Below are 27707 nucleotides of genomic sequence, written 5' to 3'. Positions count from 1 at the left end.
AGAAATATCTATTATAAGCAACTGGCCTCGGAAATCGCGTGATAATGAAACAGAGGATATCTCAACCTTATCGCCATCTAGAGGCCATGTCTGACATCCACAACTTCTTTATTTCAGTCCACTGGCAGGAGGTACTCCCATGAACTGTATACAGGGGAGGAATAGAGGTCTGCGTGGGCCTGAAATCTCGGCCTGAGCCCGGCCCAAGCCTGTGGCATTCAGGCCGGGCCCTACCCTACCCGACGAGCTAAGCATTTACCCCGGCCCGAGCCCTACCCTATTTTCAATTCTTGCTGACACTCGGGAACACTACGTGTGTCTGTGTCAAAGAGCCCGGGCCAGCCCGAACCCTATCTATGCCAAATAAAATCCGCCCAAGCCCGGCCCTAATCCTGTTCATGGCGTTGGGACCCGTTGGGCCTGCAGACCTCTAGGGAGGACTGACCATGTGAGTATAGGCTGTGTCTTTTTCACAACTCGACCAATAAGTATGTATGAAGGGTATGTATGAAGGGTGAAAAAACACAGAAAAACTGTACATAGCGTTTTTTATTTTCATTGTAAAAAACTGTTACACATTTTTTTTGTAGTAGTCCATGAAACCATGTTGTATAAAATAACAGTGTAAAATAACAGTGTAGTTTCATTCTCAAGTCACATCACAGCTGTTCATTAACACAGGAAAACAGACACAATAGGGAATGATGACAGACTTCTGTAGAGGAGTGGTACTCGGTGGCTCAGTTAACAACGCTTAGGTTGTGGGTTCAATTCCTGCTAGGACCATATATACTGAAAATGTATGACTCACTGCAATGTAAGTCACTTTGGACAAAAGTGTCAGCTAAATTGCATATATAATATTCAGGGTGCAAACTGGTGATGGCCCAAAAAGGTGAATGATCATTTTCTTATTTTTCGGGCAAAATAAAATGTTGTCAATGCGCGGCTAACCTTAAAGGAAAACAATGTACGGGGGGGGCTCTGACCTTAAAAACAGTTTACCGTAACTGTGTTCTCCACACTGTACCTAGCTGCCTGAAGCGAAAAGTTGTTTCAACAGCAGCGGAGTTTAGCAGACAGGAAGATTAGTGAGCTCATGCATCATGTGACTTGGATGAGACTTAGACCCCCCCCTCCGCAAAAAGAAATAATTAATATTCAATATAGATTCACTTGGATGACCTATTTTGAGGTAAAAACTGCTAATTTAGCAGAAAGGTGACAAGTTTGCACCCCTGATTGATGGTACAGTATGGCTGTTCCTAGCGGTGTGACTGAACTCAGTGGTCCCAGAGAGGAGGGCAGCGAATGACAGACATTTAGGTCAGAGCCCTGAGCTGTAGCATAAGCTAATGAGTGTCAAAGCAGATAAAAGTTGACCTCCCAATTCTGCTGACCAAGATCTCACTTCACTTCACCCCCTCCTCCTCCTCCTCCTCCTCCTCCTTCACAGATGTCTTCACCTTCCTATCGCACATTCCCCTGGTTTTCTTGTTCTTTCCCGTTCCATCTCTCTCTATCTTCACCATGGTCTTTGTCTTGACCTCCTCCTCTTCCTCTTTCTCTTGTTTCAGAGAGGACGTTTCTTTCAGCTTCTGGAACTTCTTGAGGTCGGCACAGAACAACACCTGGGACAGAGAGACACTCAGCCATCAGTGTTGAGAGAGGGGGTGGGAGAAAGAGCAGAGAGTCAATCCTGAACAACCGATCTTGTTTCTCTTCCCTTCATACACATGCTACTCACCGAGTGCGCCCAACCAGCATAAGGACCCCATAGCTGTCTGAAGAAGTCACCTGTGCAGAAATCAAATCAAAGTCAATTCCTTCCTAATTTTTTTTAATGGTTATTTTTCTCTGAGTGGGGCAGTCCCACTCATTTTATTGGATAGAGATAGTGAAGATAGACAGGAAAGTAAGGAGAAGAGTGTATGTCAGCAGTATGTCAGACTCCTTATTTGAACCCATGCCGACATGGGCATATTATGCTAGACCACTGAACCACCCCCGGCCTCAGATGATCAGTTCCTAAATGTTTTTTAGACCTCTGAAGGCCAGAGAAGGGGGGCAACAGTAGCATGTGTTATTATTAGAGTGCTACGCAGTAACAAATCTGCGAAGTAAAACTCGCCGCATAAATTCTCACCGATGTCGCGGTGGACCTTGTCGGTGAGGGTCTTCTGCCCGCCGCCAGCAGCACAGCCGTAGTCTCGTTTAGCGATCTGCCACACGTGTGTGTCCACAGGCACCGCACACGTCTTATCAAGGGACATCAGACATACACAGTCTGCCACCTACAGTACAGGGGGGAAAAAGGTAGCCCCCTCTATGAACCACTGATGAATAATACCTTTATAACGGTCTCTATTACACCTACCAGTTGTTATTATACCTATATTACTCCTTCAAACAGCATACCAGCAGGGGCTATACATGCATTCTTAATGTAATGCAATGCACATGATATAATGCATTATAAACTTCTTGTTTACCGTATTTTCCGCACTATAAGGCGCACTTAAAAGCCTTTAATTTTCCAAAAAAACGACAGTGCGCCTTATAATCCGGAGCGCCTTATATATGGATCAATTTGTTAATTGGTTGATCCATACTGGTAGTACACGGCGCTCAAGGCGCTCTGTCAAAATGTTTCAGTACGACTGGTAAACTACAAAGGCGCACCGCTTGCAGCATTACGGTAATCAGTAAACACCGGTACTGATGTGCTTACTCACAGTCCCACACCACAAGACCCCAAGTAAAGAAGACTAAACAGAGTTTCCGAGGGAACAAAGCGAGATGGCCACAGTTAGACACAGTTAGAGGGCAAACAGTTAGAGGACAAACTCGAACAGTGGGTTGTTGAACAGAGAGCAGCAAGTAGAAGCGTCTCTACAGTCACTATTCGAATGAAGGCAACAGCGCGAGCACGGGACATGAACATCGATGAATTTCGAGGCGGTCCTTCTTGGTGCTTTCAACTTGAAGTTTTAAAGTACCCACTCGATATAATAAACAACAGTTTAACGATCACTAAACACTTATAATGTGTGTATTGGATTAATTATTCTCGTTTGCCGGAGGCTACCGGTAAGGGAGGGTTGACTTGTAAACATACTTTCGTTTTAGTTCGTGTTCAAAAGCAAGAACTGTGTGTTCATCTAGTTATGTGTAGTTATGTGTTTTTAGTATGTCGATGTTCTCCCAGTATGTTGTCATGTTATTAAAATACAGTTTGGACTTTCGTAGCGATGTGTTTTGTTAGCAGCGTTCGTAGCTGTGGCTGCGTTAGAGTCACTTTTCTCCCATTCAGTGTTTGAGGTGAACCAACATTCAAATACGCCTGTCGTGTTCAATCTTTCTCTGATTTGAATGTATGACACATCATTTGAAAGCTTACAATCTGTAGTTTAAGCATGTGTAAAAACTGAAAAATTACGTTGCACATTTCACCAGGAGCTGTCACATATTGGTTGTTGGTTATAATTGTATAGCCTATTGGTTGTTTTCTGGTGTTGTTTTATTGTTTTGCTCTGTTTGTAGTCTACTTGATGTATTTTTATCAGCTGTTAAATCACCACAGCGGTTAATCCACTAATAGAGATAATAGCAGATTGAAAATGCTTGTAGCTAACTACTCTATATCTCGTGGTCGCAGCTATTGCGAATTGCTATTCACGCGAGTCAGCTGTGAATCACCGCAGGTCCTTGACGCTTGTTGCAAAAATGGATGACGAACGTCTGATACTTGAGGTGGAAAAATATATATTTTTGACAGTGGAGCAGGTAGAACGTTGACGGTGACAACGCTCAGGTGGAGCATGGACAACGGGAAGTTGACACAACACCAACGCAGTAGGTGGAGCTTGGGCGTAACGCAACCCCAGTCAAAGGTTTGACTGCAGTATTCTATATTCTATTCTATGCGCCTTATAATCCGGTGCGCCCTGTATATGAAAACAGTTCTAAAATAGGCCATTCATTGAAGGTGCGCCTTATAATCCGGTGCGCCTTATAGTGCGGAAAATACGGTACTTCTTCACTGAGATTTGATACTTAGTGGGCAAGGAGAAAAGGCGGGTACTAGTGAAAACAAAAGGTTTCATTGAGGACACTTTCTTGCTACCAGTGTCTTTCCACAGCTGCTGCGTCTCGTCAGAGTGACTCAGTGAGATTACATTGGTCCGGAGTGATCGTACCTTGAGGCCAACCCCAGGCAGAGTGCGCAGTGCGTCGCGGGCCTGCAGATAGGGGGCGCTGCGGAGCCCCTGGAGCCACTGGGGACTGTGGGTATCCAGGATCTGCCTGGCACTCTGCTGCAGGAACCGGGCCCGGTACCCAAAACCCAGATCCCTTAGACACGCCTCCACACTGCTCTCTGCCAATCACAGCACAAATAAAATACAGTAACAGCGATGTCAGCAATACATCTTACTCATCTGTGGACATCAGTGTAATTCAGCGAAAAAGCAGCAACAGCACACACACACACACACACACACACACACACACACACACACATGTTACCAGAGAGGGCGTGCAGAGAGGGGAAGTCATGGTAGCCGGTGTCATCCAGCTGGCACAGCGGGGTGCCAAGATTTTGGCATAGCCTCTCCACCATGCCCTGGATACGGGAGATGTGGTTGTTGGAGGTGCAGATGAAGGAGAACAGACACTCAGTGGGGTCCTGACGCAACATACGCACCCCTGGGAGGGGGAGACCCAACACACACCAGAGATACAGTATAACTGATGCAGCATTCAGACTCAAAACACACCAGAGACACAGTATAACTAAGAGCAGCATTCTCACCCCAGGAGAGATATAAATAAACACTTCAGATACAAGAATTACAGACGAACCGCTGATGAAGCAGAAATACTGCGGTACCAGACACAAACACAAACACACCTGTGAAGATGTTGGCGATGTGTTTGAAGTGTGAGTCAGCAGCTCCCCACTCTTTGTACAGATCTCCCAGTTTCACTTCCAACTGGAAGTAATCCCTCAGCATCTCTTCTTCCTCCTTCCTGTCTCGCTCAGTGGTCACAGCCACTGGCTCTTCCTCTTCCTCCTTTACCTCTGCCACCCCTTTGGGTCTCTTCACAGAGCTGTTTGATCCCCGGAGGGAAGCCCCCGCTTTCCTCTTCTTCCCACCCCCTTCCCCCGCCAAGCTGCCTTGGCTGGTGTAGGTGTGATACCACAGAGTGTCGTCCGTCTGGGTAAGAGTCCACACTCGTCCCCCCATCACGCCGGTCCAGTGGCCCTCACCTGTCTCTCGCCAGCTAAAGGGGTGTGGTGGGTGAGGGAATGTGTTAGCATCTAGGCTGGGTAAAAAACACCCTAACTGACTGAGCTAAAGTGGTGGTCACAGGAACTTACCGGAAGGACTGTCCACAGCCCAGGGTGAGGTCAAGCCTCAGCTCTGACCGTGAACAGGCGAGGGACCGCCAACAAGCCTTTGCCCCTGCGGACAGCATGGCATGCTGTGACATAGTGTGTGGACAATGGAGGATGTCAGCTTCCCTAAAAAAAGTAGTATAGAGAAATTAATAAGAATTCTCAATAGCTTTCAACAACAATCACTTTACCTTCAGAGTCATTCTATAATTAGGGGTACATTTCATATCAACCAAAAATGTAAGAAATTAGTGTGCTTTTTTACTAAATAATCAAGTTGTTTCCATAATATACAATGTGCTAAATTCATTAATTGCCAAGCTTAAGCTCTAATTACTTTTTAAATATTTAAATGAAAATAGACATGCAAATCATTATTTTGTCAACTGTGTTACAGACAAAAGTTGTGTCATAGAAGACGAGAATGAAGTACTACACATTTGATAAAACATTTGTTTGAAAGGTCTTAAATCTATTCACTTTGGGTTTTTGAGGTTGTCTGTCTAACTGATTTGAAAATATGAATTTTGAGCTGGATAATGGGTATTCTGTGGGATGCTATCATCAAGGATAAAGCTTTTTTCAACATAAATCCACATTACACTAAATGTAGAGTTGTTCAACATCCTTATGTAAGACTTCCCTCTCTAGAAATGTCCCCCATCATTGTTATTACAGTTTAGCCAACATTTAAAAGATTTATGACAGAAAATTCACATGTAACACAGTTGACAGTCAAAGTAACACAGTTGAGAGGAGTAACACAATTGACAGGACACATTAGGGGGAAAAGAGAAACCTTTCTTTAAGATAAAAACATTTTATTTTGATGCCACAAAATGTAAAGCATTTTCTTGTTATTCTGATACCAAAAGACATTATGGATAAAAATTGTTCAATGTTGCTATGTTTACTACCGTATGTTTGAGCTTCCATAAACAAAGTGAGCAAAGTGTTAATGTTGTACAATATTTAAAAAATCGATTCAATTGAACTCATCAACTTAACTGCATTGACACTTAATAACACATCTTTTTAAATCTCCCCTCTCCCCTCCCATGTGTTCTTTTCATCATTTTCTTGTTTCCTTCCTTCCTCCTTTCTGTCCTTCCTTCCTTCTTTCCTTCCTCTTCTTCTTTCCTTTCAGCTTCCTTTTGTCATTCCTCTCCTTCTTCTGAGATCTTGGACCATATGTCTCTGTCGATCTCCACATGACGTGACGTTACAGGTGTTGGAGAAGGAATCATTCTGATGATATCATCGTGCAAATACCATAGGACATCATCCCGACTTGGCCAGAAAAAGCGTTTGACTCCAATCCGGTGCATACATTTGACTTCAACATGAGTTTCGGTCACCTGTTGAATAATTCCAGGATAAATTAAATTATCATATTTCAGAGAACACCACTGGCCGATGATGTCTGAGTTTTGCCAAGGAATTTCAGACTGCTTCTGATTATTATCCTTCTGTGTGGGTGCTGTTGCCTGAACCTCAAAGGTAAAGGTTTTGGTGCTATAACACTGACACTCCAGGATCTGTCTTGTTGAGCAAAGGCAGCTCACATCACAGTAACTAATTTCTCCCAAGGTAACTGTTGCGACTTGGTGAATGCGCATGGTTGATGGCACCACTGGGAGACTTTCTGGCATGTTCTTTGTGGCTTCAACTACATTATCCTCAGTAATGTAGAACAGTTTTACTGAGGTCTGTGCATCCACCAGTGCATTGAAGAAGAGCTCAGCGTTCGGTATATCTTTCCCGTGGCTGACAAGCCTGTCAGCGGTCCTTTTGAGGAGGCCTCCTACGCCATCTGGAGCACCCTTGCCGTGACTTGCCTCAAAAAAGTTCCAGGTGCCTGATTGGAAGCCATACTGGTGCAGCATAGTGCAAAACAGATAGAAATTGCCTTTCTGCCTGTATTGTGTGCACGGCCCATCGCTGAAAAAATGCACCACAGTCACATTGGGATAGGAAGCCTTGACCAGGTTGAGTATTGGGGATAGATGGGTCCAAATTAGTGTTGTTCCGATACCGATACTAGTATCGGCATGGCCACCGATACGCACCAAAATGCTGGTATCGGTATCGGCGAGTACTTTACAAAAACGTAAATATTTTTTTTTTTTACTTAAGTTTTACAAAAACTTTACGAGTTTTACAAAGGTTTTGAGCAGTGCCAGACTAAGTGTTAGCAATAATTTTACATCGAGGTTAGTATGCGGCTCAAAAAACATGTTTTTTTGTTTTGTTTTTTCAAACGCCGTGGTATCGTATCGGTACTCGGTATCGGCAAGTACTGCACGGTCAGGTATCGGTATCGGTATCGGGATCAAAAAATGGTATCGGAACAACACTAGTCCAAATGGCTGTGGGGCCCTTCTCTTTCGATGAGCTTATTGTGCCAAAGCACACATGTTCCTCCCCTCCACCAACATGTAGAACTCCAGTGTGGAGCGTTGCCTGCTGCTGGTTCGACGCAAAGTGTACGGCTTGGATTTCAGTGGAGTACTTGCAAGCATAGTTTTCAGAGAAATCAACATGAATTAGGCATTCATGATCTTTCATACGCCTCTTTAGTTCCCGGTGATAAGCAAATTGGCGTTTTATGTTGAAGAGGTGTCTTCTGACGTTTTTAAGTTGGCATTGGAAGAGCTCTAGCAGGTTCTCTAAAGTTGTCTCCGTCCTATTTTTCACTGTGATTTTGACAGACACTTTCTCCTTTTCACCTGCCTTGTTCTTTTTCTCTCTGAGAACAGACTCTGTTGAGAAAAACACTTGCTTGCAAATCCCCCTCAGTTGCAACTGGAAAGTCTTTCTCTTTGCAGTTGGGACATTCACTGTACATGCAGTCCTTCAAATTTGAGTCACAGCATATTGACTCTGCCATTTTCTCCAAGTCTTTGCTCCCAATGAGTCGGAGAGAATGTAGCTTCTCTACAAGAAAACAGAGATTCTCATGTACCTTGCATAAGCAGGTCTCTCTGTCTGCAATGGATGGCTGGACCACCCAGAAGGGTCGCATACGGCAGAACAAAGAGTATGAGATGCTGCAGTTGGAACTCTCAAGGAGGAATTTCCTATGCAGGTTTCTCATGGTGTCGTTTAGGAACCTTTTCTGTTCTTTATCTTCCCTCTTGTTATTGTTTGCGATTTCCCAGCTGTTAGGCGACTGTTCTCATCCTGTGTCAAGAAGGACAAAACTTTGTTGCGCAGTTTATAGCATAGGGATCTGTACTTTAACTTGTTGGAGATGATGGATATATCACTGTGGTTCTGTTGTTTTCTTGAAATTGCTAGTCTCCTGAATTCTTTTTTTGCACTTGTATTTTTTCAAGATCCTTCCTGACACTAGACCTGCGATTACCTGCCTAGTTTTTTTGTGTTTGGTAGAGACGTACTTTTTGCGGATGTTGTCCACTAGGGCATGGTGGAAAACTAATGTTTTCTGCACTTCTCTAGGCACAGGAAACCTTCCTAACAGGCGCTTAGTTTTTGATCTGGGTGACTCTGAATGTTGCTGTAGTCTGGCAAGTCTTTTTCTGAATTTGTCTGTGTTTCTTTTCTGTAGTTTAAGTGATTCCTTCAAAGTCTGAATCTCCCTGTATAACTTGGACTCCCTTCTCTTGACCTTCTTCCTTCCAGCACTTCTCTGTCTGAAATTATACACAAAGCATTGATACTTTATTGATTGTGTCCTTTGTTTATGCTGACTGAACAGAATAAGGACAAGTCATTACTCTAGTATTACCATCATTCCATAATCTATTGTTAAACCTATTTTCTATTGTTCAACCTTTCTTACCTTGACATCTGAGGCTGTGGATCAACTTCAGGACTCTGGGGTGGAGTAACCTGGTTCTCTACCACTTGCTTTCTCTCTCTGGTCTGGCGCTGGGCTGATCTCCAATATGCTCGTTTCCTTCTCTTTTCCCTCTCACTTAAATCCTTCAGTGCCTTCACCTTCCCTTGCTTTTTGTTCTCATGCCATGTCTCTTTCTGTTTTTGTAAATATTCAGCCCTTCTCTCAGTATCAGCGTCACGCCGAGCCCTGTACCGGCGCTGCTTCTCAGCAGCAGATAACCTCATCTCCCTAAAACACAAATCACTCTGTTTAATAGTATGTAACACTGTGGTTGTAACACTGTGAATGTAATGATTTAAAATAGCACTTTTCAACCTATTCGGTATGTAATATAGACAATATAATAGTGTTTAGATCAGTTAAGTGAATCCCTTCTTAAAGTATCATGTGAATCACATGTCTTTTTATGTACTTACTATGTAATACATATGAATATGTAATTACTATGTAATACAAATTCATATTTTACCATGTATAATAACAATAGTTAATCATAACTATAACAAACCCTTCCAACATTGTCAACTGTGTTAAACCCTGTCAACTGTGTTACACTTCATGGGTAACACAGTTGACATTTCTTTCATTTTAGGCCCTTGTGCTAACTGCTAGCTACTAGCATGTCACCACAAGGCCTTGCTCAACTCATGTTTTTATACACTTTCTCTACATTTTTGTAAATATATAATTTAAAGCAAGTACCGGTACACAAGAACATGTTGATAACACGGTTGACAGGCAATTAACCCACTCTACGTGCAAGCAATAATATTGATGAAATATTGAAGAGGAGGAGTAGAAACATACCTCACTGTATTCAAAATTCCCTCCAAAAAGGAAGTGGCATCATGTGGTGTTGGATATGTGACTTTGGAGCAAATAAAACAGACATGTAAAAAAACCAAATCTTTACAGAAGATGAACATCAAGACGAACTACATATTTGCTAATCTAATGAATGAGCTATATTCATTCTTAGGTTCAGGCTATGCACAATGCAAAAGTCAACTCAGATATATCATCAATTTAAAAAGCCCTCAGCTAAGATCTCCAAACAACCAACCGATACATCCGATAGTAATCCTACCTCGATTGCAATGTTTACAATTTCTGCACGTCTGTCGTTCGCGTTGTGTGGGCCCATAATGACTTTCGCGGAGTTTGACGACTGGAGTTGATGGGCAACAAAGACCTTAAATTATGTTGACTTCAAGTTCTCTCCGAGTACGTAAATTGTACTCAGAAAAATCACTAATTTCAATCAGACGCAGGGTTACGATTAAGAATTTATAGGTTTTATCTTTCTTACCTAGACCTTCGTATTTATCCCTCAGTTATAAATACCACTATATTTTCTGTCTGATGCAACCATCCAACATAAGACTCCCCGCCCCTCCAGATGTCAACACAACCACCGATTGGCTCGCTCACAGAACTTAGACTGACGACTTCAATGAAAGAACATCAGGATTGGTTAGATGCTTTTAAGCAAAGGAATGCGGTTGGTTCACATAATTACTCTTCACGCTTCCGTAGAGTAGAGGAAGTTAGGCCCCGCCCCTTCAGAAAAAGCCCTTTCTCCGGCGTGTCAGGCCGGGTGTGTGTGGCGAAAGATGGCGGATCCTGTCACACTCTTCACTTCTATCGGGCTCAGTGAGCAGAAAGCGAAGGAGACGTTGAAAAATGAAGCACTAAGTTCTGCCCTCAAGGATGCTATCGCTCAGGTATGATGAATGATCAGATAGAGAGCGGTATGAAATGTCTGCCGAACAGGCAAGTATGGAACCTTCTAGTTCAGTCCATGGGCCAGACCAGCAGATTCCAGTGCCACTCAATCAAGGTGTCAAAACTTGCTTATATATTATTTTTTTTAAAGATACGTCTGTAGATTATATTTTGGTATGATACCAATTCAGCTGAGTGGCAGCTGAGTCATAGTTCATGAAGTTAACCACCCCCTATGGTAAATTGCATCATTTTAAAGGGGACCTTTTTAGCTTTCATTCAAGACCAGTTGTGAATCTTTCTGACACATATAGGTCACTGGAGCTCTTCAAAATGTCAATGACACAGATTAATTTCCGCCTAATCTATATCATTTACTTTAGCCCTATGGCATCTAGGAACATCAGAGAAACAAAACAGAACAACTGGAATACTCACATGACTCTAGGGATTCAGGAAATGTATAGCCTAATATACCCATACTATTTCATTGTGAAAGGTGATTGTGAGCCTTAAATTAGAAGGGCATTATTAAACTGACTAAAGATTAAAGCCAGTTAGGCTTTGGTTCTTATACATTTGTTTAAATACTTAAGTTTAAAGAACTTTAGGTTTCATCTGTCTTCTGCTCCTTTGTATTCAAATCTCTGTTTCCCAAGTTTTTAAAATGTAGCCTATGTGTTACCCTGATTTGACCATCTGAGAATAACCCATATCGTCTCCACACTCCACCGTACATAGTATCGTATACAGTTGCTGTCCCCTACTGCCTGGCTAGTGCAACCCAGACTGTGATTGCCTTCAGTGTGGCAGCCCTCTGGAACTCTCTAGTGATCCGCAAGCAACGCCCCTACCCTGGACACCTTCAAATCATCCCTCAAAACCTACATGTTCACCAAGGCCTTTGGCCCCTAGTTAGTCAGTTGGCCTTAGTTTCTGTGTTTTATGTTTGTCTGTATGACTGTCTTTCTGTCACTATGTAAAGCGTCCTTGGGTCTCTTGAAAGGCGCTATATAAATCTCAGCTATTATAATAATAATAATTATTATTATTATAATTATTGACAGCTTGACTGTTATCATTGGGGCTTTCGGTAGATGTGATCAGTGATCAGTTCGCTAACTACCTTCTCCAAATCTTATTGGGGGAAAAAACACAAAAAATGACCTGACGTCAGTCTCGAGGGCATCTTCTGTTTACTCCCTCTCCTGATTGGAGGATGTAGGACTAGTACTTTGAGTGGAGGAAATACTTAGTCAACTCTTCCGCTACCGCTAATTAACGTCTGTTTGTTTCTACCGGTTAGGCCCAGCGGGTGCTTGGGGAGGCAGGAGTGGACAAAACCTTGGGGACTGTCCTGTACAACATGGCCTCTCGCCTCAGAGACACCAAACGCCTGGCCTTCCTCACAGACAGCATCGCCCAGCGTAAGATCGTCACAGAGCTGCAGCTGGCAGGTACACAAACACACACACACACACACACACACATTCTATTGATAATCGCTGACTATGTGTTTACGCTTACTATGTTTACGCTTACTATGTTTCTCTGTGTCTAGCTGCCCTGGACTTTGTGAAGAGTCACCCACAGGACCCCCTTGACCAGAAGGAGTTTGAGTGTGCGTGCGGAGTAGGAGTGGTCATAACGCCAGAGCAGATAGAAGACTCGGTGAGGACCTGAACTCCTCCAACTTGTTGTCGTCATGTAGTTTCTAAGGTTGTCGATCCAAAACCGATGCCAGCACCGACCCCTCAGGCATTTGTGTAGATCTAAGAGGATTGTGTACTCTCATACTCTATTATTGTCGACACCTATCCAATACTCTCAAATCTACCACAATTGCTTGGTTATTGTAGCTATGGGTCGATTTGGGTTAGGGATGTCATGCAGTTAACGTACCCCTGTGTCGTGATAATGACTGACAGACACTGCTTTAGAGTGAGGGGGACTTGATCACTGTGGTCTGTTTTCAGGTGGAGGCAGTGATCAAGAAGCACAAGGAACAGCTGCTGAATGAGCGTTACCGCTTCAACATGGGACTGCTCATGGGTAAGACCTCGGCCATGTTTGAATACTTATCTCTTGGAGGGTTTGGTGAAAGTACTCCTCGATTCAAATCCAATCGAAAGTACTCATCGATTCAAGGAAGAGAGGGTGTATCTATGCCAGAAAGGGGGTTGTCAGTCTTATAATTAGTGATTATGCCCCACAGGAGAGGCTCGTGCTGGCCTGAAGTGGGCTGATGGAAAAACCATCAAAAACGAGGTGGACATGCAGGTGAGCGTGTATGTGAGTGTACACACAAACACACGTGTGTGTGTGTGTGTGTGTGTGTGTGTGTGTGTGTGTGTGTGTGTGTGTGTGTGTGTGAGTGTCAATGGTGTGATATGTCTTCTGAATGTACTCTGTGTATCAACAAATATATGCCTTGAGTTTATTTTTGTGTTGTGTGTGTGAGTGTCTGCTCAGAGCAGTGTGTGTCTCTGTCTGTAACCCTGACCCTGTTCTCTCTCAGGTCCTCCACCTCTTGGGCCCGAAGACAGAAGCCGACCTGGAGAAAAAACCCAAGGTGAAACTTCAGACACGTCATAACCACAACATGATTATTTATGAACATACTCTCTCAGAGTCACATCTTAGTACTAGAGGGAGAATTCGGTCAAAACCATTTCTTAGACCCTGCAACGTTATCCAACATTCTTGTCTACTTTGTTTATTGCAAACAGCTGGAACATTTTACATTTTGCCAATAAGCAATGGGGGTTGAATAATTTTGATTGCAACTGTATACCAATGTATCATTGACTAAGTATATGCAAATGTTGTTCATAAAATTGTGTGTGTGTGTGTGCAGGCGCCCAAGGCGAAAGAGAGTGAGGTGAAGGCGAAGAAGGACGAGGTGATGGCTGTGAACGGTAAGGGCAGAACGGGGGATGTTGGGGAGTAGGGGGTTGGGGGGTGGGGGGGTCAGCACAGGGTTCAAATGATCACAGTGGTGGATATAATTTTATGTGTAAAAAATTGTGTGTGTGTGCATGTAGGGGAGGTGCAGGTCGAGGGCAAATCCTTAATGGAGCAGCTCAGAGGAGAGGCATTGAAGTTCCACAAGCCAGGTGTGTTACTGTAACATTCACTAGTCTCTCTGCTGGCCATTACTCTGATATGGCTCTTTACTAACCTGACCTCTGACCTCTAACCCTGACCTGTCTCTACAGGAGAGAACTATACGACGGAGGGCTACGTGGTCACTCCCAACACCATGAACCTGTTAAAGCAGCACCTGGAACAGACCGGGGGACAGGTAGCGTCACTAGAAAGGTCGTCTTTGCATGGTGGAAATGACCACTGCAAAATGGCTCCGTACAAGTTCAACTGTTTTTTTCTCTCATTTTAGATCCGTACTCGTTTCCCCCCCGAACCCAACGGTATCCTTCACATCGGGCACGCCAAGGCCATTAACTTCAATTTCGGCTACGCCAAGGTACGGGGAAAATAATAATTGTAATATTATGCCATTTAGCTGATGCTTTTATCCAAAGCGACTTACATTGCAGTGAGTTGCCTAAATGTTCAGTATATATGGTCCCAGCGCAAATAAAACCTGCAACCTTACCGCTGTTAACGCTGTTGCTCTACCAATTGAGCCACAGAGGACCGCTATTCATACAGTAGAATAGCACATAATACTCCCACAGCCACACCTTCTATCTATACCACCCTACTGGCCCCCATGACCTGAGCTGTTCTCTATCGCCCCCTTCAGGCCAACGATGGGATCTGTTTCCTGAGGTATGACGACACCAACCCAGAGAAGGAGGAGGAGAAGTACTTCACTGCCATCAGGGACATGGTGGAGTGGCTGGGTGAGTCGGTCCTGCTGTACGACGTTATCCAGATGTCCCAATAACGCTGGCAGAACATCAGGAGAGCTGTGGTATAATACCAGTCTCTCTCTCCCTCTCTCTCTCAGGCTATAAGCCCCATGCGGTCACCCATGCGTCAGACAACTTCCAGCGCCTTTACGACTTGGCAGTAGAAATGATTTGCAGGTGAACGGAACTAGCAGATGAGCAGGAGTGTTAGCTTGTGTGTTTCTGTATCTTTAGTGTATCTTAACTGTGTGTGTGTGTGTGTGTGTGTGTGTCTACTCTCCTCTCCTCCCCAGGGGCCATGCCTATGTGTGTCATCAGCGCGGGGAGGAGCTGAAGGGGCACAACCCACCCCCGTCGCCGTGGCGCGAGCGTCCTACTGAGGAGTCGTTGGTTCTTTTTGAGAGGATGAAGCGGGGCCTGTTTGCTGAGGGCGAGGCCACACTCAGGATGAAGACGGTCATGGAGGACGGCAAGATGGATCCCGTGGCCTACAGAATCAAATACACTGCCCACCATCGGACAGGGGACGCATGGTACGACCCATGGGTACACACTCACTGCATCAAATGCGCCTCTCCCCATCTCACAAGACACACATGATGTATTACACACACACACACACACTACACAAAACTGTGTTCATTATTTATGATCATCCTAATTCTACCTATCTCTTTCTCTCTCTCTCTCTAGGTGTATCTACCCCACCTACGATTACACCCACTGTCTGTGTGACTCCATAGAGAACATCACACACTCGCTCTGCACCAAAGAATTCCAGGCCAGGTGTGTGTGTGTGTGCGCGCCTTTGATTGATTTACTCTTCTGTAATGCTCTGTGTATGTGTTCTCTACTCTCTTATGTCTAGCAGTGTCATATGTGTGTATGTGTGTGGGGGGGGCTTTAACAGTGTTTGTATCTCTCGAACAGGCGGTCGTCGTATTTCTGGCTGTGCAACACTCTGGATGTGTACTGCCCGGTGCAGTGGGAGTATGGTCGTCTGAACCTCACCTACACCGTGGTCTCCAAGAGGAAGATCATCCAACTGGTGGAGTCTGGCTGCGTCAGGTCAGAATCACAGCAGCAGATTGTGTGTGTGTGTGTGCGTGCGCGTGCGTGTGCGTGTGTGTGGACTAACATTAATGTTGTGTTTTCCAGGGACTGGGATGACCCTCGTCTCTTCACTCTGACCGCTCTCAGGAGGAGGGGCTTCCCTGCCGAGGCCATCAACAACTTCTGTGCACGGGTACGGGGTAGGGAGGGAGGGAGGGAGGGAGGGAGAGTGGGAAGGAGGGAGGGTTGGGGAGGAAGGAAAGCGAAGATGCAGGGTCATTTGCGAGGGAGAACTTTAACACTAGAACAGCCATGAGGCTGTGAGTAAAGAAACATTGTATATCTTTGCACTCTAACATTTCAGGACCCTCCTTTCATGACTTTTCCTAGATATGTGCGTTCTACCACCCAGTATCCTTACATTTTCAAAATCACATCAGGATAAGCTAGTATAACGCTATTTAGCCGTTTTTCTGTGTAGGAAGTAGTGTTGTTCCGATACCGATACTAGTATCGGCATGGCCACCGATACGCACAAAAATGCTGGTATCGGTATCGGCGAGTACTTTACAAAAACGTACGTTTTTATTTTATTTTTTTAACTTAAGTTTTACAAAAACTTTACGAGTTTTACAAAGGTTTTGAGCAGTGCCAGACTAAGTGTTAGCAATAATTTTACATCGAGGTTAGTATGCGGCTCAAAAAACATGTTTTTTTGCTTTGTTTTTTCAAACGCCGTGGTATCGGATCGGTACTCCGTATCGGCAAGTACTGCACGGTCAGGTATCGGTATCGGTATCGGGATCAAAAAATGGTATCGGAACAACACTAGTAGGAAGCAGACTAATTTACAAGCGGCCAAATAGTGGTCGGTGTGTGTAAATAGCAGCTTGAGCATTGTAAAGAGGGGCTCTTTTAGTAGGTAAAAAAGGCACGGCTGTTCGAGTGTTAAGAGTATGGAGAGATGCGCGCGAGCACTGGTGTGTTTTAAGCATGCCGTGACAGCAAACTGACAAAGTTAACTACATTGACATGTCTGATCTTTCCAGGTGGGAGTGACAGTTGCCCAGATAACGATAGAGCCCCACATGCTTGATTCATGTGTGAGGGAGGTGCTTAATGACCACGCCCCCAGAGCCATGGCTGTTCTGGAGCCCCTCAAAGTCACAATCACCAACCTGCCAAAGGACACAGAGGTCTGTACACACACTTACATACATACACATACACACATACACACACACACACACACACACAAACAATCTAACAATCTTCATCATCAATATTCATTCATCCTTCCTCCTCTCAACCAGTCTGTTTTCCGTGTGCCGGATTTCCCATCCAATGAGTTCATGGGAAGCCATGTGGTTCCCTTCACACCCACCATCTTCATCGAACAGAATGACTTCAGAGAGGTCAGTGCCAGGGGTAGTATTTGAGTGCGTGTGTGTGTGTGTGAGAGTGAGAGAGACTGTGAATATACATCTGCATGTGTACATTTTGGTAGTTGTGTGTCTGTACGTGACTAATCATGCTCTCTGTCTCCCCCTGCAGGTTATGGAGAAGGGCTATAAGCGGCTGACCCCAGGGCAGCCGGTGGGCCTAAGGCATGCTGGGTATATCATCTCTGTGCAACGGGTCATCAAGGTAAGACTGAGGCCCCCTCTCCACGAGGACAGTGATTATTACTTTATTACATATTACGTTATTACTACAAACATACCCTGTTTTGTATTCACAGTCTGTAAATACTAAAGAAACAAACATTCTCTCAAACATTCTCTCCTGCTCTCTCTCTCTGTTTGTGGCCCTCTGTTCATGACTTTGTTTTCTGCTACCTCCCCCCTTTCTCTTTCCCACCTCTTTTTCCTGTCGTCCTCTCTCTCTCTCTCTCTCTCTCTCTCTCTCTCTCTCTCTCTCTCTCTCTCTCTCTCTCTCTCTCTCTCTCTCTCTCTCTCTCTCAGGACCCCCAGGGTAAGGTGGTGGAGTTGGAGGTGCACTGCTGCAGCTCCTTCGACGTTGTAGAGAAACCCAAGGCCTTCATCCACTGGGTCAGCCAGCCCCTGCAGTGTGAAGTGCGCCTCTACGAGAGACTGTAAGTCCTGCCCGTCTGCCCGGCGGTCGGTTCCATCGGGTTAGGTGTCCTCCTGGGAACAATGTTAGTCTGTGTGATGATTTACATGTCCCTCTGTTTTGGGCTGTCCCTGCAGATTCCTGCACAAAAATCCAGAGGACTCTTCCGAGGTGCCTGGTGGATTCCTGAGTGACATCAACCCTGTGAGTCGCCCCTGTAGAGAAGCACATTTAAAGGAAATAAGCAGAAGAGGCAGTTTAGACTATTAAGATGCACGCATAGATTAATTGTGTTGTTGTTGTTGTTTTATAAATATGTTTTTAAGGCATTTCTGCTTTATTGGGATAGAGACAGTAGAGATTGACTGGAAGGATAGGTCAGTGGCTGGAATCGAACCAGGGACTATGCGATTACGTGGCATGCACCTTAGCGAGCTACGCCACCCAGGCGCCCCAGATGAATGTGTTCTTAACGCCTCTCCTCTGTCTCTTATCGTAGCATTCTATGCAGGTGATTGACAACGCCTTGGTGGACAGCTCGGTGAGGGGGGCGAAGGTCTTTGATAAGTTCCAGTTTGAGAGAGTTGGATACTTCTCCATGGACCCCGACAGCACTGCAGACAAGGTACAGACCGACCAGGACTCATTGGTCCATATACGATCCATGGCAAAGAGTATGGCAAACTATCCACCAAATATTCCATAACATTTAAATTCTTCACATCCTATAGATCAGAACCAGAATTCAGAATTATTTTTATTGCCAAGTATTTTGCACATATAGGAAATTGACTTAGTAAGGTGAGGTCGGTGCTATTCAAAATGCATGATTAGTTCACCAATGACTATTCTCAGTTTCCTGGACTTCCTTGGATTTATTAGTCACTAATTTATTCCACTCATGCATTGACCAACTCCTGACAATCAAAACATAAACGTATAAAACATGAGTCATGTGATAACATCGGCCTTTGTCTCCCTACAGCTCGTCTTCAACAGAACCGTCACCCTCAAAGAGGACCCTGGGAAGATCTGATTGGACGGGGGCTTGGATCAAGCTACAACACCTTCTTCCCATGAGCCCTTAGAAACATGTTTAATTAAGCAATATCACACGAGAGGGAGTGCTGTTATACTGAATATCAGCACGGCTGGGATTCGGTCGTAGGTACGAGGCTGCAGGCCTCTGTGCGGCCGAGTGATGCATATAGTTAAAAGTCCCAGTGCTGTTATATACTGTATATCGGTACTCATGGAATGCCTCTTGTCCAATCAAATTACTTAGTCGGAACTAACTGTTGTGTGTTTGTGTGCATCTTTCTCAGTGAAGCATTTGCATAGACTTTGGTAGCGTTTCGTAAGTGACCTCTTGCGGTATCGCCACTCTACATGCTAAGCAACAGATCCAAGATCTTTTCACTATGACAAATGTTTGTTGTAATGATAACCCTCATATGTCGCACTGCAACTTGCGCCTTACTGTTATCTAAATAGTACAAGCCGGTCCTTCTAATAGCATGCTCGGCACTGTGCAAATGTCACACAGAAAAGATGCTCACTAATGCAACATTTTGTTTTCTTACAATTGTGTGGTAGGTCAACTGTTCCAAACTGCCACATACGGATCGGATGTGCTTTTTTGTAAACTTGGATAAGTGACACACGTGACATTTTGAGAGACCTGAATAAATTCTATTTAAATTGATCTTACAATAACTCCTTCTCCTTGTCGGACTTAGATGATTGCTGAACCATATGCATACATCATGAGTTTCTTGCTTGAACAATTATATCCAGACTTATGAAGGCAAACATGGCAATGCTTCTGTTCTGAATGATGCTATCTGATACTGTGTGCAATATTCTGCAGTAACGTCAGCTTTAGTCAAATGACAAAACTTCAACACTATAAGACACTGGCAGAGAAGACAACACAGACCATGCTGGGTGAAGTGGAGTGCGTGGGAATTAACCCTCGCTTGTCCAAAGCTATCCCAGCTCCATCAAAAAACTTGGTAGGTTTCTTGTGTTCCACCTTAAGAGAACAACAGAGCAAGGGACCAGTGAGAAGCTCTTGTCTAGCACATGCCTGGCTCTTTAAGGTGGACTGGGGTAGACACAATTACCAAACCACTTTACTAAAATGATGGGTGCAGACTGTGTTCTGTATCGAAATGAGCATATTTCATAACACAGTGCTGTGTAGACTATTGTAATACTCATTTGGATCTAACGAGGCTGTTTGTGTTCTGCGTTTGTGAACTGTTTTGATGGAGTAATTCAGATGGAAAGTGAATAGTGCACCTCCTGTGTCGGCAAAGCATAATGAACGACACGACATTCACAATTGCAAAACAATGATTCTGATTTTAGAATAATTAATAATAAGCAGAGGTGATTATAGACAATATATCGTTCACCAACATGTCTCCTTTAAAACAGTCGTCACATCAATCCCTAGTCTCGCGGTATCTGGTGCAGGTAATCTCGCGTGAGGAAGAACACCACCGTAGAACACCAGCTGATTGGCCGAAAGGCTACTGTTGTAAGATGGCGCCCACTGAAATTTGAGCGGATAAGATAATTGAAAATATTAATATAGACGAGATAGCGAGAAACTGTGACTAAAAAAGACAACAAACAACACAGGGACAATTGGCTTCTCTACTTTGCACAAGAACGGGTATTCTTCGGGTATTCAACAACACGTTTCTGGGCGGATAGAGAGTGTGGAGTTGGTCTGCCCGGGAGAAGACAGAACTGGAGAGGTAAAAAGACGGGGAATGGATTGGAGCGAACTGCAGCTAACTAGAGTGATCACTAGACGCATATTATTCACTCAAATTCATTTATGTGTGGTGCATTGATATTGATACCTAGTCTAGTCCAACGTGTCGCTATTATGAAATCAGCGAGAAAGCGATCCCTGGCATAGGTGCGACCTGGACTGTACAGCTATCTCTCTTTTCCTTGCTTTTGGGGCAGTCCAGGATTCCAGATCTGTCAGCAAACATTACTGGAGTTGGACTGTGATCGGTGGATGGCCTGTCAGCTAATCAAACAGATTCTTTTGTGCAGTCTGGGACTATAAAGCTTATGATTGTCTTGTTTTGTGAGCGATAATCCAATTCCTGTGTGACCCATGACCCACGTCTCTCTTAAGTCTGATCCTAACCGAAAGGCATCAGTCTTCAGATCCTCCTCGAAGATCCTAACCCTATATTTGAGAGACTAACACTTTGTGCCAAGAATCTGACTTTATTAATCTTTGTCTCTGTCCGTAGATCCCCCTGCAGAGGAAAGAGAAGTGTCTGGCCGCGATGAACAACTCCCAGGAGGGCTCTGGGTCGTTTGAGGAGCTTGTGAGGCTGAAGGCTCGCAGTGTTCCCCAACATCGCATGAAGGAGTTCCTGGAGTCGCTGGCCAACAAGGGCCCAGACGCTCTACAGGAGTTCAACCAGCAGGGCGGCGATACAAACACAACCACTACTACCACCATGGTGTACCAACAGGAGGCCAACTGCATCTACACAGACAGCACCGAGGTGGCAGGGTCGCTGCTGGAGCTGGCCTGTCCGGTAAGACGGACAGTGTGCGTGTGTACGCGTGTGTGTGTGTGAGTGTGAGAGAGAACAATAAAGACTCTGCATCTGGCATAGTTAGTGAGAATATTTTATTTGTTTGGATTTTTGTTTTTATATATATATATCACACAGTTCCTCCCCATCTTATGTTTGACACACAGGTACAAGTGCAGATCCAGCCACAGCAGCAGCAGCAGCAGCAGCAGCAGCAGGTACAGGTGTCTACAGCTCAGCAGCAGCTCTCGCCTGAACTGACTGCAGCTGTGCAGAACGCCTCAGAACAACAGATAATACAGGTCAGTCTCTCTCTCTCTCTCTCTCTCTCTCTCTCTCTCTCTCTCTCTCTCTCTCTCTCTCTCGCGCTCTCTCTGCCTCCTCTGTCCCTCATCGTCTCTCTGCGTGTCCTCATGCCCCCTCCCGTTTCTCTCCAGGTACAGATCCAGGAGCACCACCAGGGTCAGGCGGTGGGACAGGTACTACAGATGCCCTCCCATCAACAGCTTCAGGGATTGACCACAGCCCAGTTCATACAGCCTGGGGAACTCACAGAGGAACAGCACCAACAGGTACCCGCACACGCACGCACACACACACACACACACACACACACACACACACACACACACACACACGTGTACGTTAACGTAAGAGGTGTTTTGAAGCCTCTCCCTCCATTCCTTCCCTGTGTTTCAGCTGCAGGCCCAGCTGGTGGCCGCTGTGGCCGGAGGGCAGCAGATCCAGATCCAGACGGTGGGAGCCCTCTCCCCCACCCAGCATCAGGGGGGAGGGGACGGCGCCGAGAGGAGGGTGCTGGCCACCACCACCCAGGGAGGAGGGGTCCTCCAGCCAGCCAAGAAGCGCAAAGTGGACATGCCCATCACCGTGTCCTACGCCCTCCCCGGGCAGCAGCTGGCCACCGTGCTGGCCATCCCCCAGGGCCAGGGGCAGCAGCAGAGCTACGTGTCCCTGCGGCCGGACCTGCTCACCGTGGACAGCGCCCACCTGTACAGCGCCACGGGCACCATCACCAGCCCCACGGGGGAGACCTGGACCATCCCCGTGTACTCGGCCCCCGGCGGAGGCCGCGACCAGGGCATCACGCACATCGCCATCCCCCAGGAGGCCTACGGCGCCATGCAGGTCACCGGGACGAACGCCACGACCATGGCGACGACCGCACAGACGCAGGTGACTATCGCTAGCAACAACAAGCTCAAAATGGTCACCGTCGGCCAGGGTCGGGAGGGGGGTGACGGCGCAGGCGGTGTCCACAATAACAGGGTCTCCGGGTGTGGGAGGTCAGGAGGAGGTGGTGCAGACGCTGGCCGCCAACAACCTGTTCCCGGCGCAGTTCATGAACGGTAACATCGTGACGGTGCAGGGGTACCCCAACACGCAGTCGTTCATCTGGGACCCCCAGCAGCAGGTGCTGCACCCACAGGGAGTGGTGGGGCAGGACACGCAGCAACTGCAGGTAATACAGCAGGTAAATAAAGCTACGGTTCTATACGATTTACACCAAAAATTCATCACTTGTTTAACGTCAGCAGAGGAAACATGGGCTTTGAAAGGCGCCGGTGGTCGCAAAAGATTGCATGCTTCCCGGTGTGTCCTCTAAACAGGGTCAGACGGTCACTATAGCCGAGATGGAGATGGAGGGCCAGGACCAGAACCAGAACCAGGGGCAGGTGCAGACGGAGCTGCTGCTGCCCGCCTCTCTGAAGCCGGAGGAGGGCCTGGAGATGTGGCGGCTCTGGGCCCAGAGGAAGAACACCGAGCTGGACAAGGAGGAGAGGACCAAACTAGCTCCCATCGGACGTGAGTACACACACACACACACACAAACACACACACACACACACACATACAGACACACACACACACACACACACACACATACCCACACATTACCATACTACATACATACTGTGCACACATATACACACACTTATTAATTCCTGCCTTTTTGTGCATGCGCTTGTGTGTGTGGGTGTGTGTCTGTGTATAGGTCGGCAGGCCTTGCGGTTTCAGGAGGACCTGGTGTCGAGTGCGGTGGCTGAGCTCAGCATGGCGCTCTCTCTCATGACCACGGAGACCCGGGGGCTGGAGGGGGAGTTCTACGACGCTGACGTGCTCTACTATGTCTTCCTCTGCATACAGAAAGTATGTCATACACACACACACACACACACACACAGAATCAGTAATTGTTCCATCTCAGTGTGTCTTTAACATTGAATAGGATATCATTAACAACACCCCCATCTCTCTCTCTCTCTCTGTCTCTCTGTGTCTCCCGTGTCTCTCTGTAGTATCTGTGTGATAACGGTCGTGTGGATGACGTGTTCTCAGACCCGTACTACGCACGCTTCGCCCACAGTCTGCATCAGATACTGGAGCCGTGGACGCCATCTGTCCATCCACTAGGTCAGAAAACAAGCACAAGCAACTCAGGCACAGGAACCTTTTTTTATGAACTTACTTATCTTACTATTGTCTTTTTTTTTTTTTGTGCAAATAAACACAGCAAATAAGCAATTGCAATCCAGTTGGTTCATGTTGTTACCGTTGGCCTCTGGTGTTCAGGTGTTGTTTCTCTACCTCCCTCCCCAGGGTACTTCATCCCCAGTCACGTGACAGAGGAGATGCTGTGGGAATGTAAACAGCTGGGAGCACACTCCCCTGCAACACTAATGACAACGCTAATGTTCTTCAACACCAAGTGAGACATGCACGCTGACGCACACATTCACGCACACATACACGCACACATTCATGCACATATACACGCACACATACACGCACACATACACGCACACATTCACACACACATACACGCACACTTTCATGCACACATTCATGCACACACACACACACACACACACACACACACACACACACACACACACTCTCTCTACCTTTCCTCTCTCTCCCTCTCTGCTGATGGCCGATATACCCCCTCCCGACATACCCCGACATGATGTCCAACATACCCCCTCCTCTCTAGGCATTTCCATCTGAGGACGGTGGAGCAGCACCAGAAGGTGGCCTTCTCCAAGGTCCTGAGACACACCAGGAAGAGCTCCACCAACCCCAAAGACAAGAACACCTGCATCCGCTACCTGAAGGCCGCAGGACACCATCACATAGGGCAGAAAGGTGAGAGGTCAAACGCTGAGGCCTCAGGGTCAAAACATATGGGGTCACATGACATTAAGAGTTTATTTTATTTTATTATTATTATTATCGTCACCTGTGACTTTTCTGTCGTAGTTTCAGATGACATGTATGCAGAGCAGATGGAACATCCAGATAACCCACTACGCTGCCCCATCAAGCTCTACGACTTCTACCTCTTCAAGTGGTGAGTGGGCGAAAGACAGGAGGTGGAGAGAGGGAAAGTGGAGAAGGGAGGGAGGTAGTGCAGGGCCACATCACCACCATTAGGGCCTCTTTTAAAGCCCCCACATTTGTAAGAAAGAAAGAAAAAGTGCAGATCTCTCACACTAATCCCCTTTTTTTCCGTCTCTCAGTCCGCAGAGCGCCAGAGGTCGTAACGACACCTTCTACCTGACCCCCGAGCCTGTGGTGGCACCCAACAGCCCCATGTGGTACTCCTCTCAGCCAATGGCGCCAGAGCAGCTGGAGCACATGCTCGCACGCATCCTCATCATACGGGAAATACAGGAAATCATCACTACGGCAAACACGCACTAGCTGGAACGGAGGAGGAGGAGAACGATAAACGGACAATGTTCAGCCTCCATTGCTCTCCTCTTCAATGCTATTTTTTTTTCCGCTCGTTGTTTTGCATTTTTGGTATTCCCCCCCCCCCCCCCCCCACATCATCCCCACATTGTGCTCTTTCAAAGGAACATTTCACTGATGGTCACCACTCAACAGCTTGGAAGTGTTATAAGTGGTCTTTGTTTAATAAATAAGCGAGAAAATGGCCTTTTATCAGAACAAGATGTAATCTGTCCAAATGATTTAAATCCTACAACATCCATAGTGCTTTGCGGCTCCCAGCCAGCCACGGAGGTGCGTCTAAGCTAATACGCATGGAAGTAAACACAAGTGATAGATGTACAGGATGCGTTAGCGCTTTCGGCTTTGAAGTCTGAATAGGCTGCTAGCGTGAGTGAGAGGTTGCTCCGAGTGTTTATTCACTGATTTATGTGCAGATTATGCACGTGTTGACAAGAAACTCCCCCCCAGTCATGTTTCGTTCTCAATATCTGCCTTATCAAATCTGAGAGGCAGGAACCGCCACTGGCTAGCATAGTGCTAATGGATGTAAACAAACAGTAGATTTGTTCAACAGTAATTAGCAGTAGCTAATTTTGGAGATGCTAAACTCACTCCTCCCTTCAAAACATGACACCCCGAAATACTAGACACCACTCAGGGTAAAATGCTCAAACTAGGCATCCTTAGCTTTTGATCTACAGATTGCATTTAGAAGCCGTTTCACATGCCCACATGTTGGTGAAGGGGATCTGGACAAGACAAATCGGTGAAGTGTCCCTTTTAAGACGACACGCATAATATGTTTCTTATGGTCAGAAACGCAGCAATGTTGTATGCCCATCTGAACACACTATTCATTCTTAACTATCATCCATATAGAGATCACATGCCTTATCCATACACAGATGATTAGCTCATATGCCTTAGAGACCCGCACATTCTTCACAGCCCCTACCGTCACATGACTTTGCCAAAGGAAACAGTTGCCTGCCTGTTCGTTATGTTGGACATTCTTATTTAAGCATTACTATGGTAACTGTTGTTTCTGCTCACCAACAGTCTGAGGAATAATATTTGTACATGTATTTTATGTTGTAATAATCAGTAATATGTTTTTATGGTCTTTTTTTCACTGGTGTCGAAACCAGACTGGCTCCCTGCTGCTTTCTCTCATTTCTCTTTCCTCATATTTTCCAATTATCTTTGATTAGCCTTTAATCCTTTTGTTTTTTCCTGGCCTCAGTCATCAGACCTGTACAGGTAGTTGGGCACTCCTCAATGCTCACGTTCAATTTGTTGTCCTTTGTCCCCCCCGCCCCCCCCCCTTTTTCTCTCCATCTCTCTATCGGTATCTATAATATTGTGCAGTACACAGAGCGCACCAAGGTGTGGACACATTGAATGGCGCTTGGACTATAGCGCCCCCCTAAAGGACTTCATCTCAGTGGCAAAACGAATGAGTCATGGACCCTCAAGCTGTCATGCCCAGGAGGAGACTGGGAACTCCGTTCTCTAATATGGACTTCTGTACAACACAGTGCAACTCAGTCTGCAGTTACCTGCAGCCGCCACAAGGGGGAAGATGAAAACCCCCCCTCCACTATAGCCCCTCTGCCTCGGATTGTGGAGACAGGTTCTTGTATCACATAAGTATTACCTGATGAATGAAATATACCTGAAAAGAGACGTGGGGTTTGGATTTATGGCTCTTTTCTTATTTGTATTACTCCCACATTTCCTCTATGTACTGTAAGCAATGTCACAGTTGTTTAAGGAGAATGGTGGCGCCCGTGCTGTGTTTTTGAAACATGAACGTTTTGTACAGCGACTCTGACATGTGTTTGTGTGGTTTTCTTATGTTTGAATGTCCATATGGAAATGCTACTATCTTGAAGTGACATTGTTGATGAACCGAGAGATGAACAGGTCAATGGAATACCATTGTTAGTGCTTAATTTGTTCATTGAGTGGTTCTGATTTCAGATGTGTTTAGAACTCAATTGATATAATGACATAAAACAAAGGGTCCCTTTTGGTGTAGGTGTGACAAATGAACAGGCTCAGACACATGTTTAAAAAGGGGAAAGTTTAAAAACAGATTACACAATAGAGCATACAAATCTTTGCCCAGCAATGTTTGACACTCACGGTTTATGACACATATTTCGGTAAAGCAGACTAGGCAGCCTTTTTGAGGATTAACGGGACATAAATAAAGGCATTTCAACAGAGATTTGGACTGTATAAGACTACCTGACGCAGGCAGAACTGGTTTGCCTGTAAGGCAGTAATGTGAAGTAGAAGTCTGCGCAGGCCTGACATCTCGGCCCAAGCCTGTGGCATTCAAGCCTGGCCCTACCCGACAAGTTAATAATTTACCC

General features: G+C 45.7%; 3 protein-coding genes across 3 annotated transcripts; 2 read left to right on the top strand and 1 right to left on the bottom strand.

Annotated features, from left to right (window-relative positions):
* Positions 1-1412: 1412 nt before the first annotated feature.
* ogg1 (8-oxoguanine DNA glycosylase) lies at positions 1413-9353 on the bottom strand (the record flags this gene model as incomplete). The annotated part of the gene is made up of 8 exons (XM_080534237.1): positions 9207-9353; positions 5384-5527; positions 4913-5286; positions 4528-4707; positions 4200-4378; positions 2147-2294; positions 1748-1797; positions 1413-1631 (listed from the first exon to the last, which is right to left on the bottom strand). Exons 1-8 carry the CDS (start codon positions 9212-9214, stop codon positions 1413-1415), a joined length of 1302 nt encoding a protein of 433 aa, XP_080390363.1. The 5' UTR covers positions 9215-9353.
* A 1510-nt stretch (positions 9354-10863) lies between these two features.
* On the top strand, positions 10864-19702 carry qars1 (glutaminyl-tRNA synthetase 1). Its single transcript, XM_080533770.1, has 23 exons — positions 10864-10990; positions 12298-12448; positions 12553-12662; positions 12968-13043; positions 13207-13271; positions 13510-13563; positions 13849-13909; positions 14036-14107; positions 14210-14295; positions 14389-14475; positions 14758-14857; positions 14965-15043; positions 15160-15399; positions 15560-15652; positions 15797-15934; positions 16025-16112; positions 16969-17115; positions 17233-17334; positions 17474-17566; positions 17884-18014; positions 18130-18196; positions 18492-18617; positions 18978-19702. Exons 1-23 carry the CDS (start codon positions 10880-10882, stop codon positions 19026-19028), a joined length of 2328 nt encoding a protein of 775 aa, XP_080389896.1. The 5' UTR covers positions 10864-10879; the 3' UTR covers positions 19029-19702.
* Positions 19703-20552: 850 nt separating this feature from the next.
* On the top strand, positions 20553-27109 carry LOC308159454 (transcriptional regulator QRICH1-like). The gene is given in 13 exon segments (XM_080533245.1): positions 20553-20760; positions 21277-21570; positions 21738-21872; positions 22008-22142; positions 22270-22803; positions 22805-23050; positions 23199-23394; positions 23585-23739; positions 23889-24003; positions 24190-24298; positions 24584-24735; positions 24850-24940; positions 25110-27109. Coding segments are annotated over 12 exon segments (2310 nt in total). The 5' UTR covers positions 20553-20760; positions 21277-21312; the 3' UTR covers positions 25294-27109.
* The last annotated feature ends 598 nt before the right edge of the window (positions 27110-27707 follow it).

Source organism: Nansenia antarctica, assembly GCF_963989245.1.
Source record: "Nansenia antarctica genome assembly, chromosome: 6".
In the NCBI taxonomy this organism is placed as follows: domain Eukaryota; kingdom Metazoa; phylum Chordata; class Actinopteri; order Argentiniformes; family Microstomatidae; genus Nansenia; species Nansenia antarctica.
The sequence above is the reverse complement of the archived record's forward strand: the minus strand, read 5'-3'. Positions and strand labels throughout refer to the sequence as shown.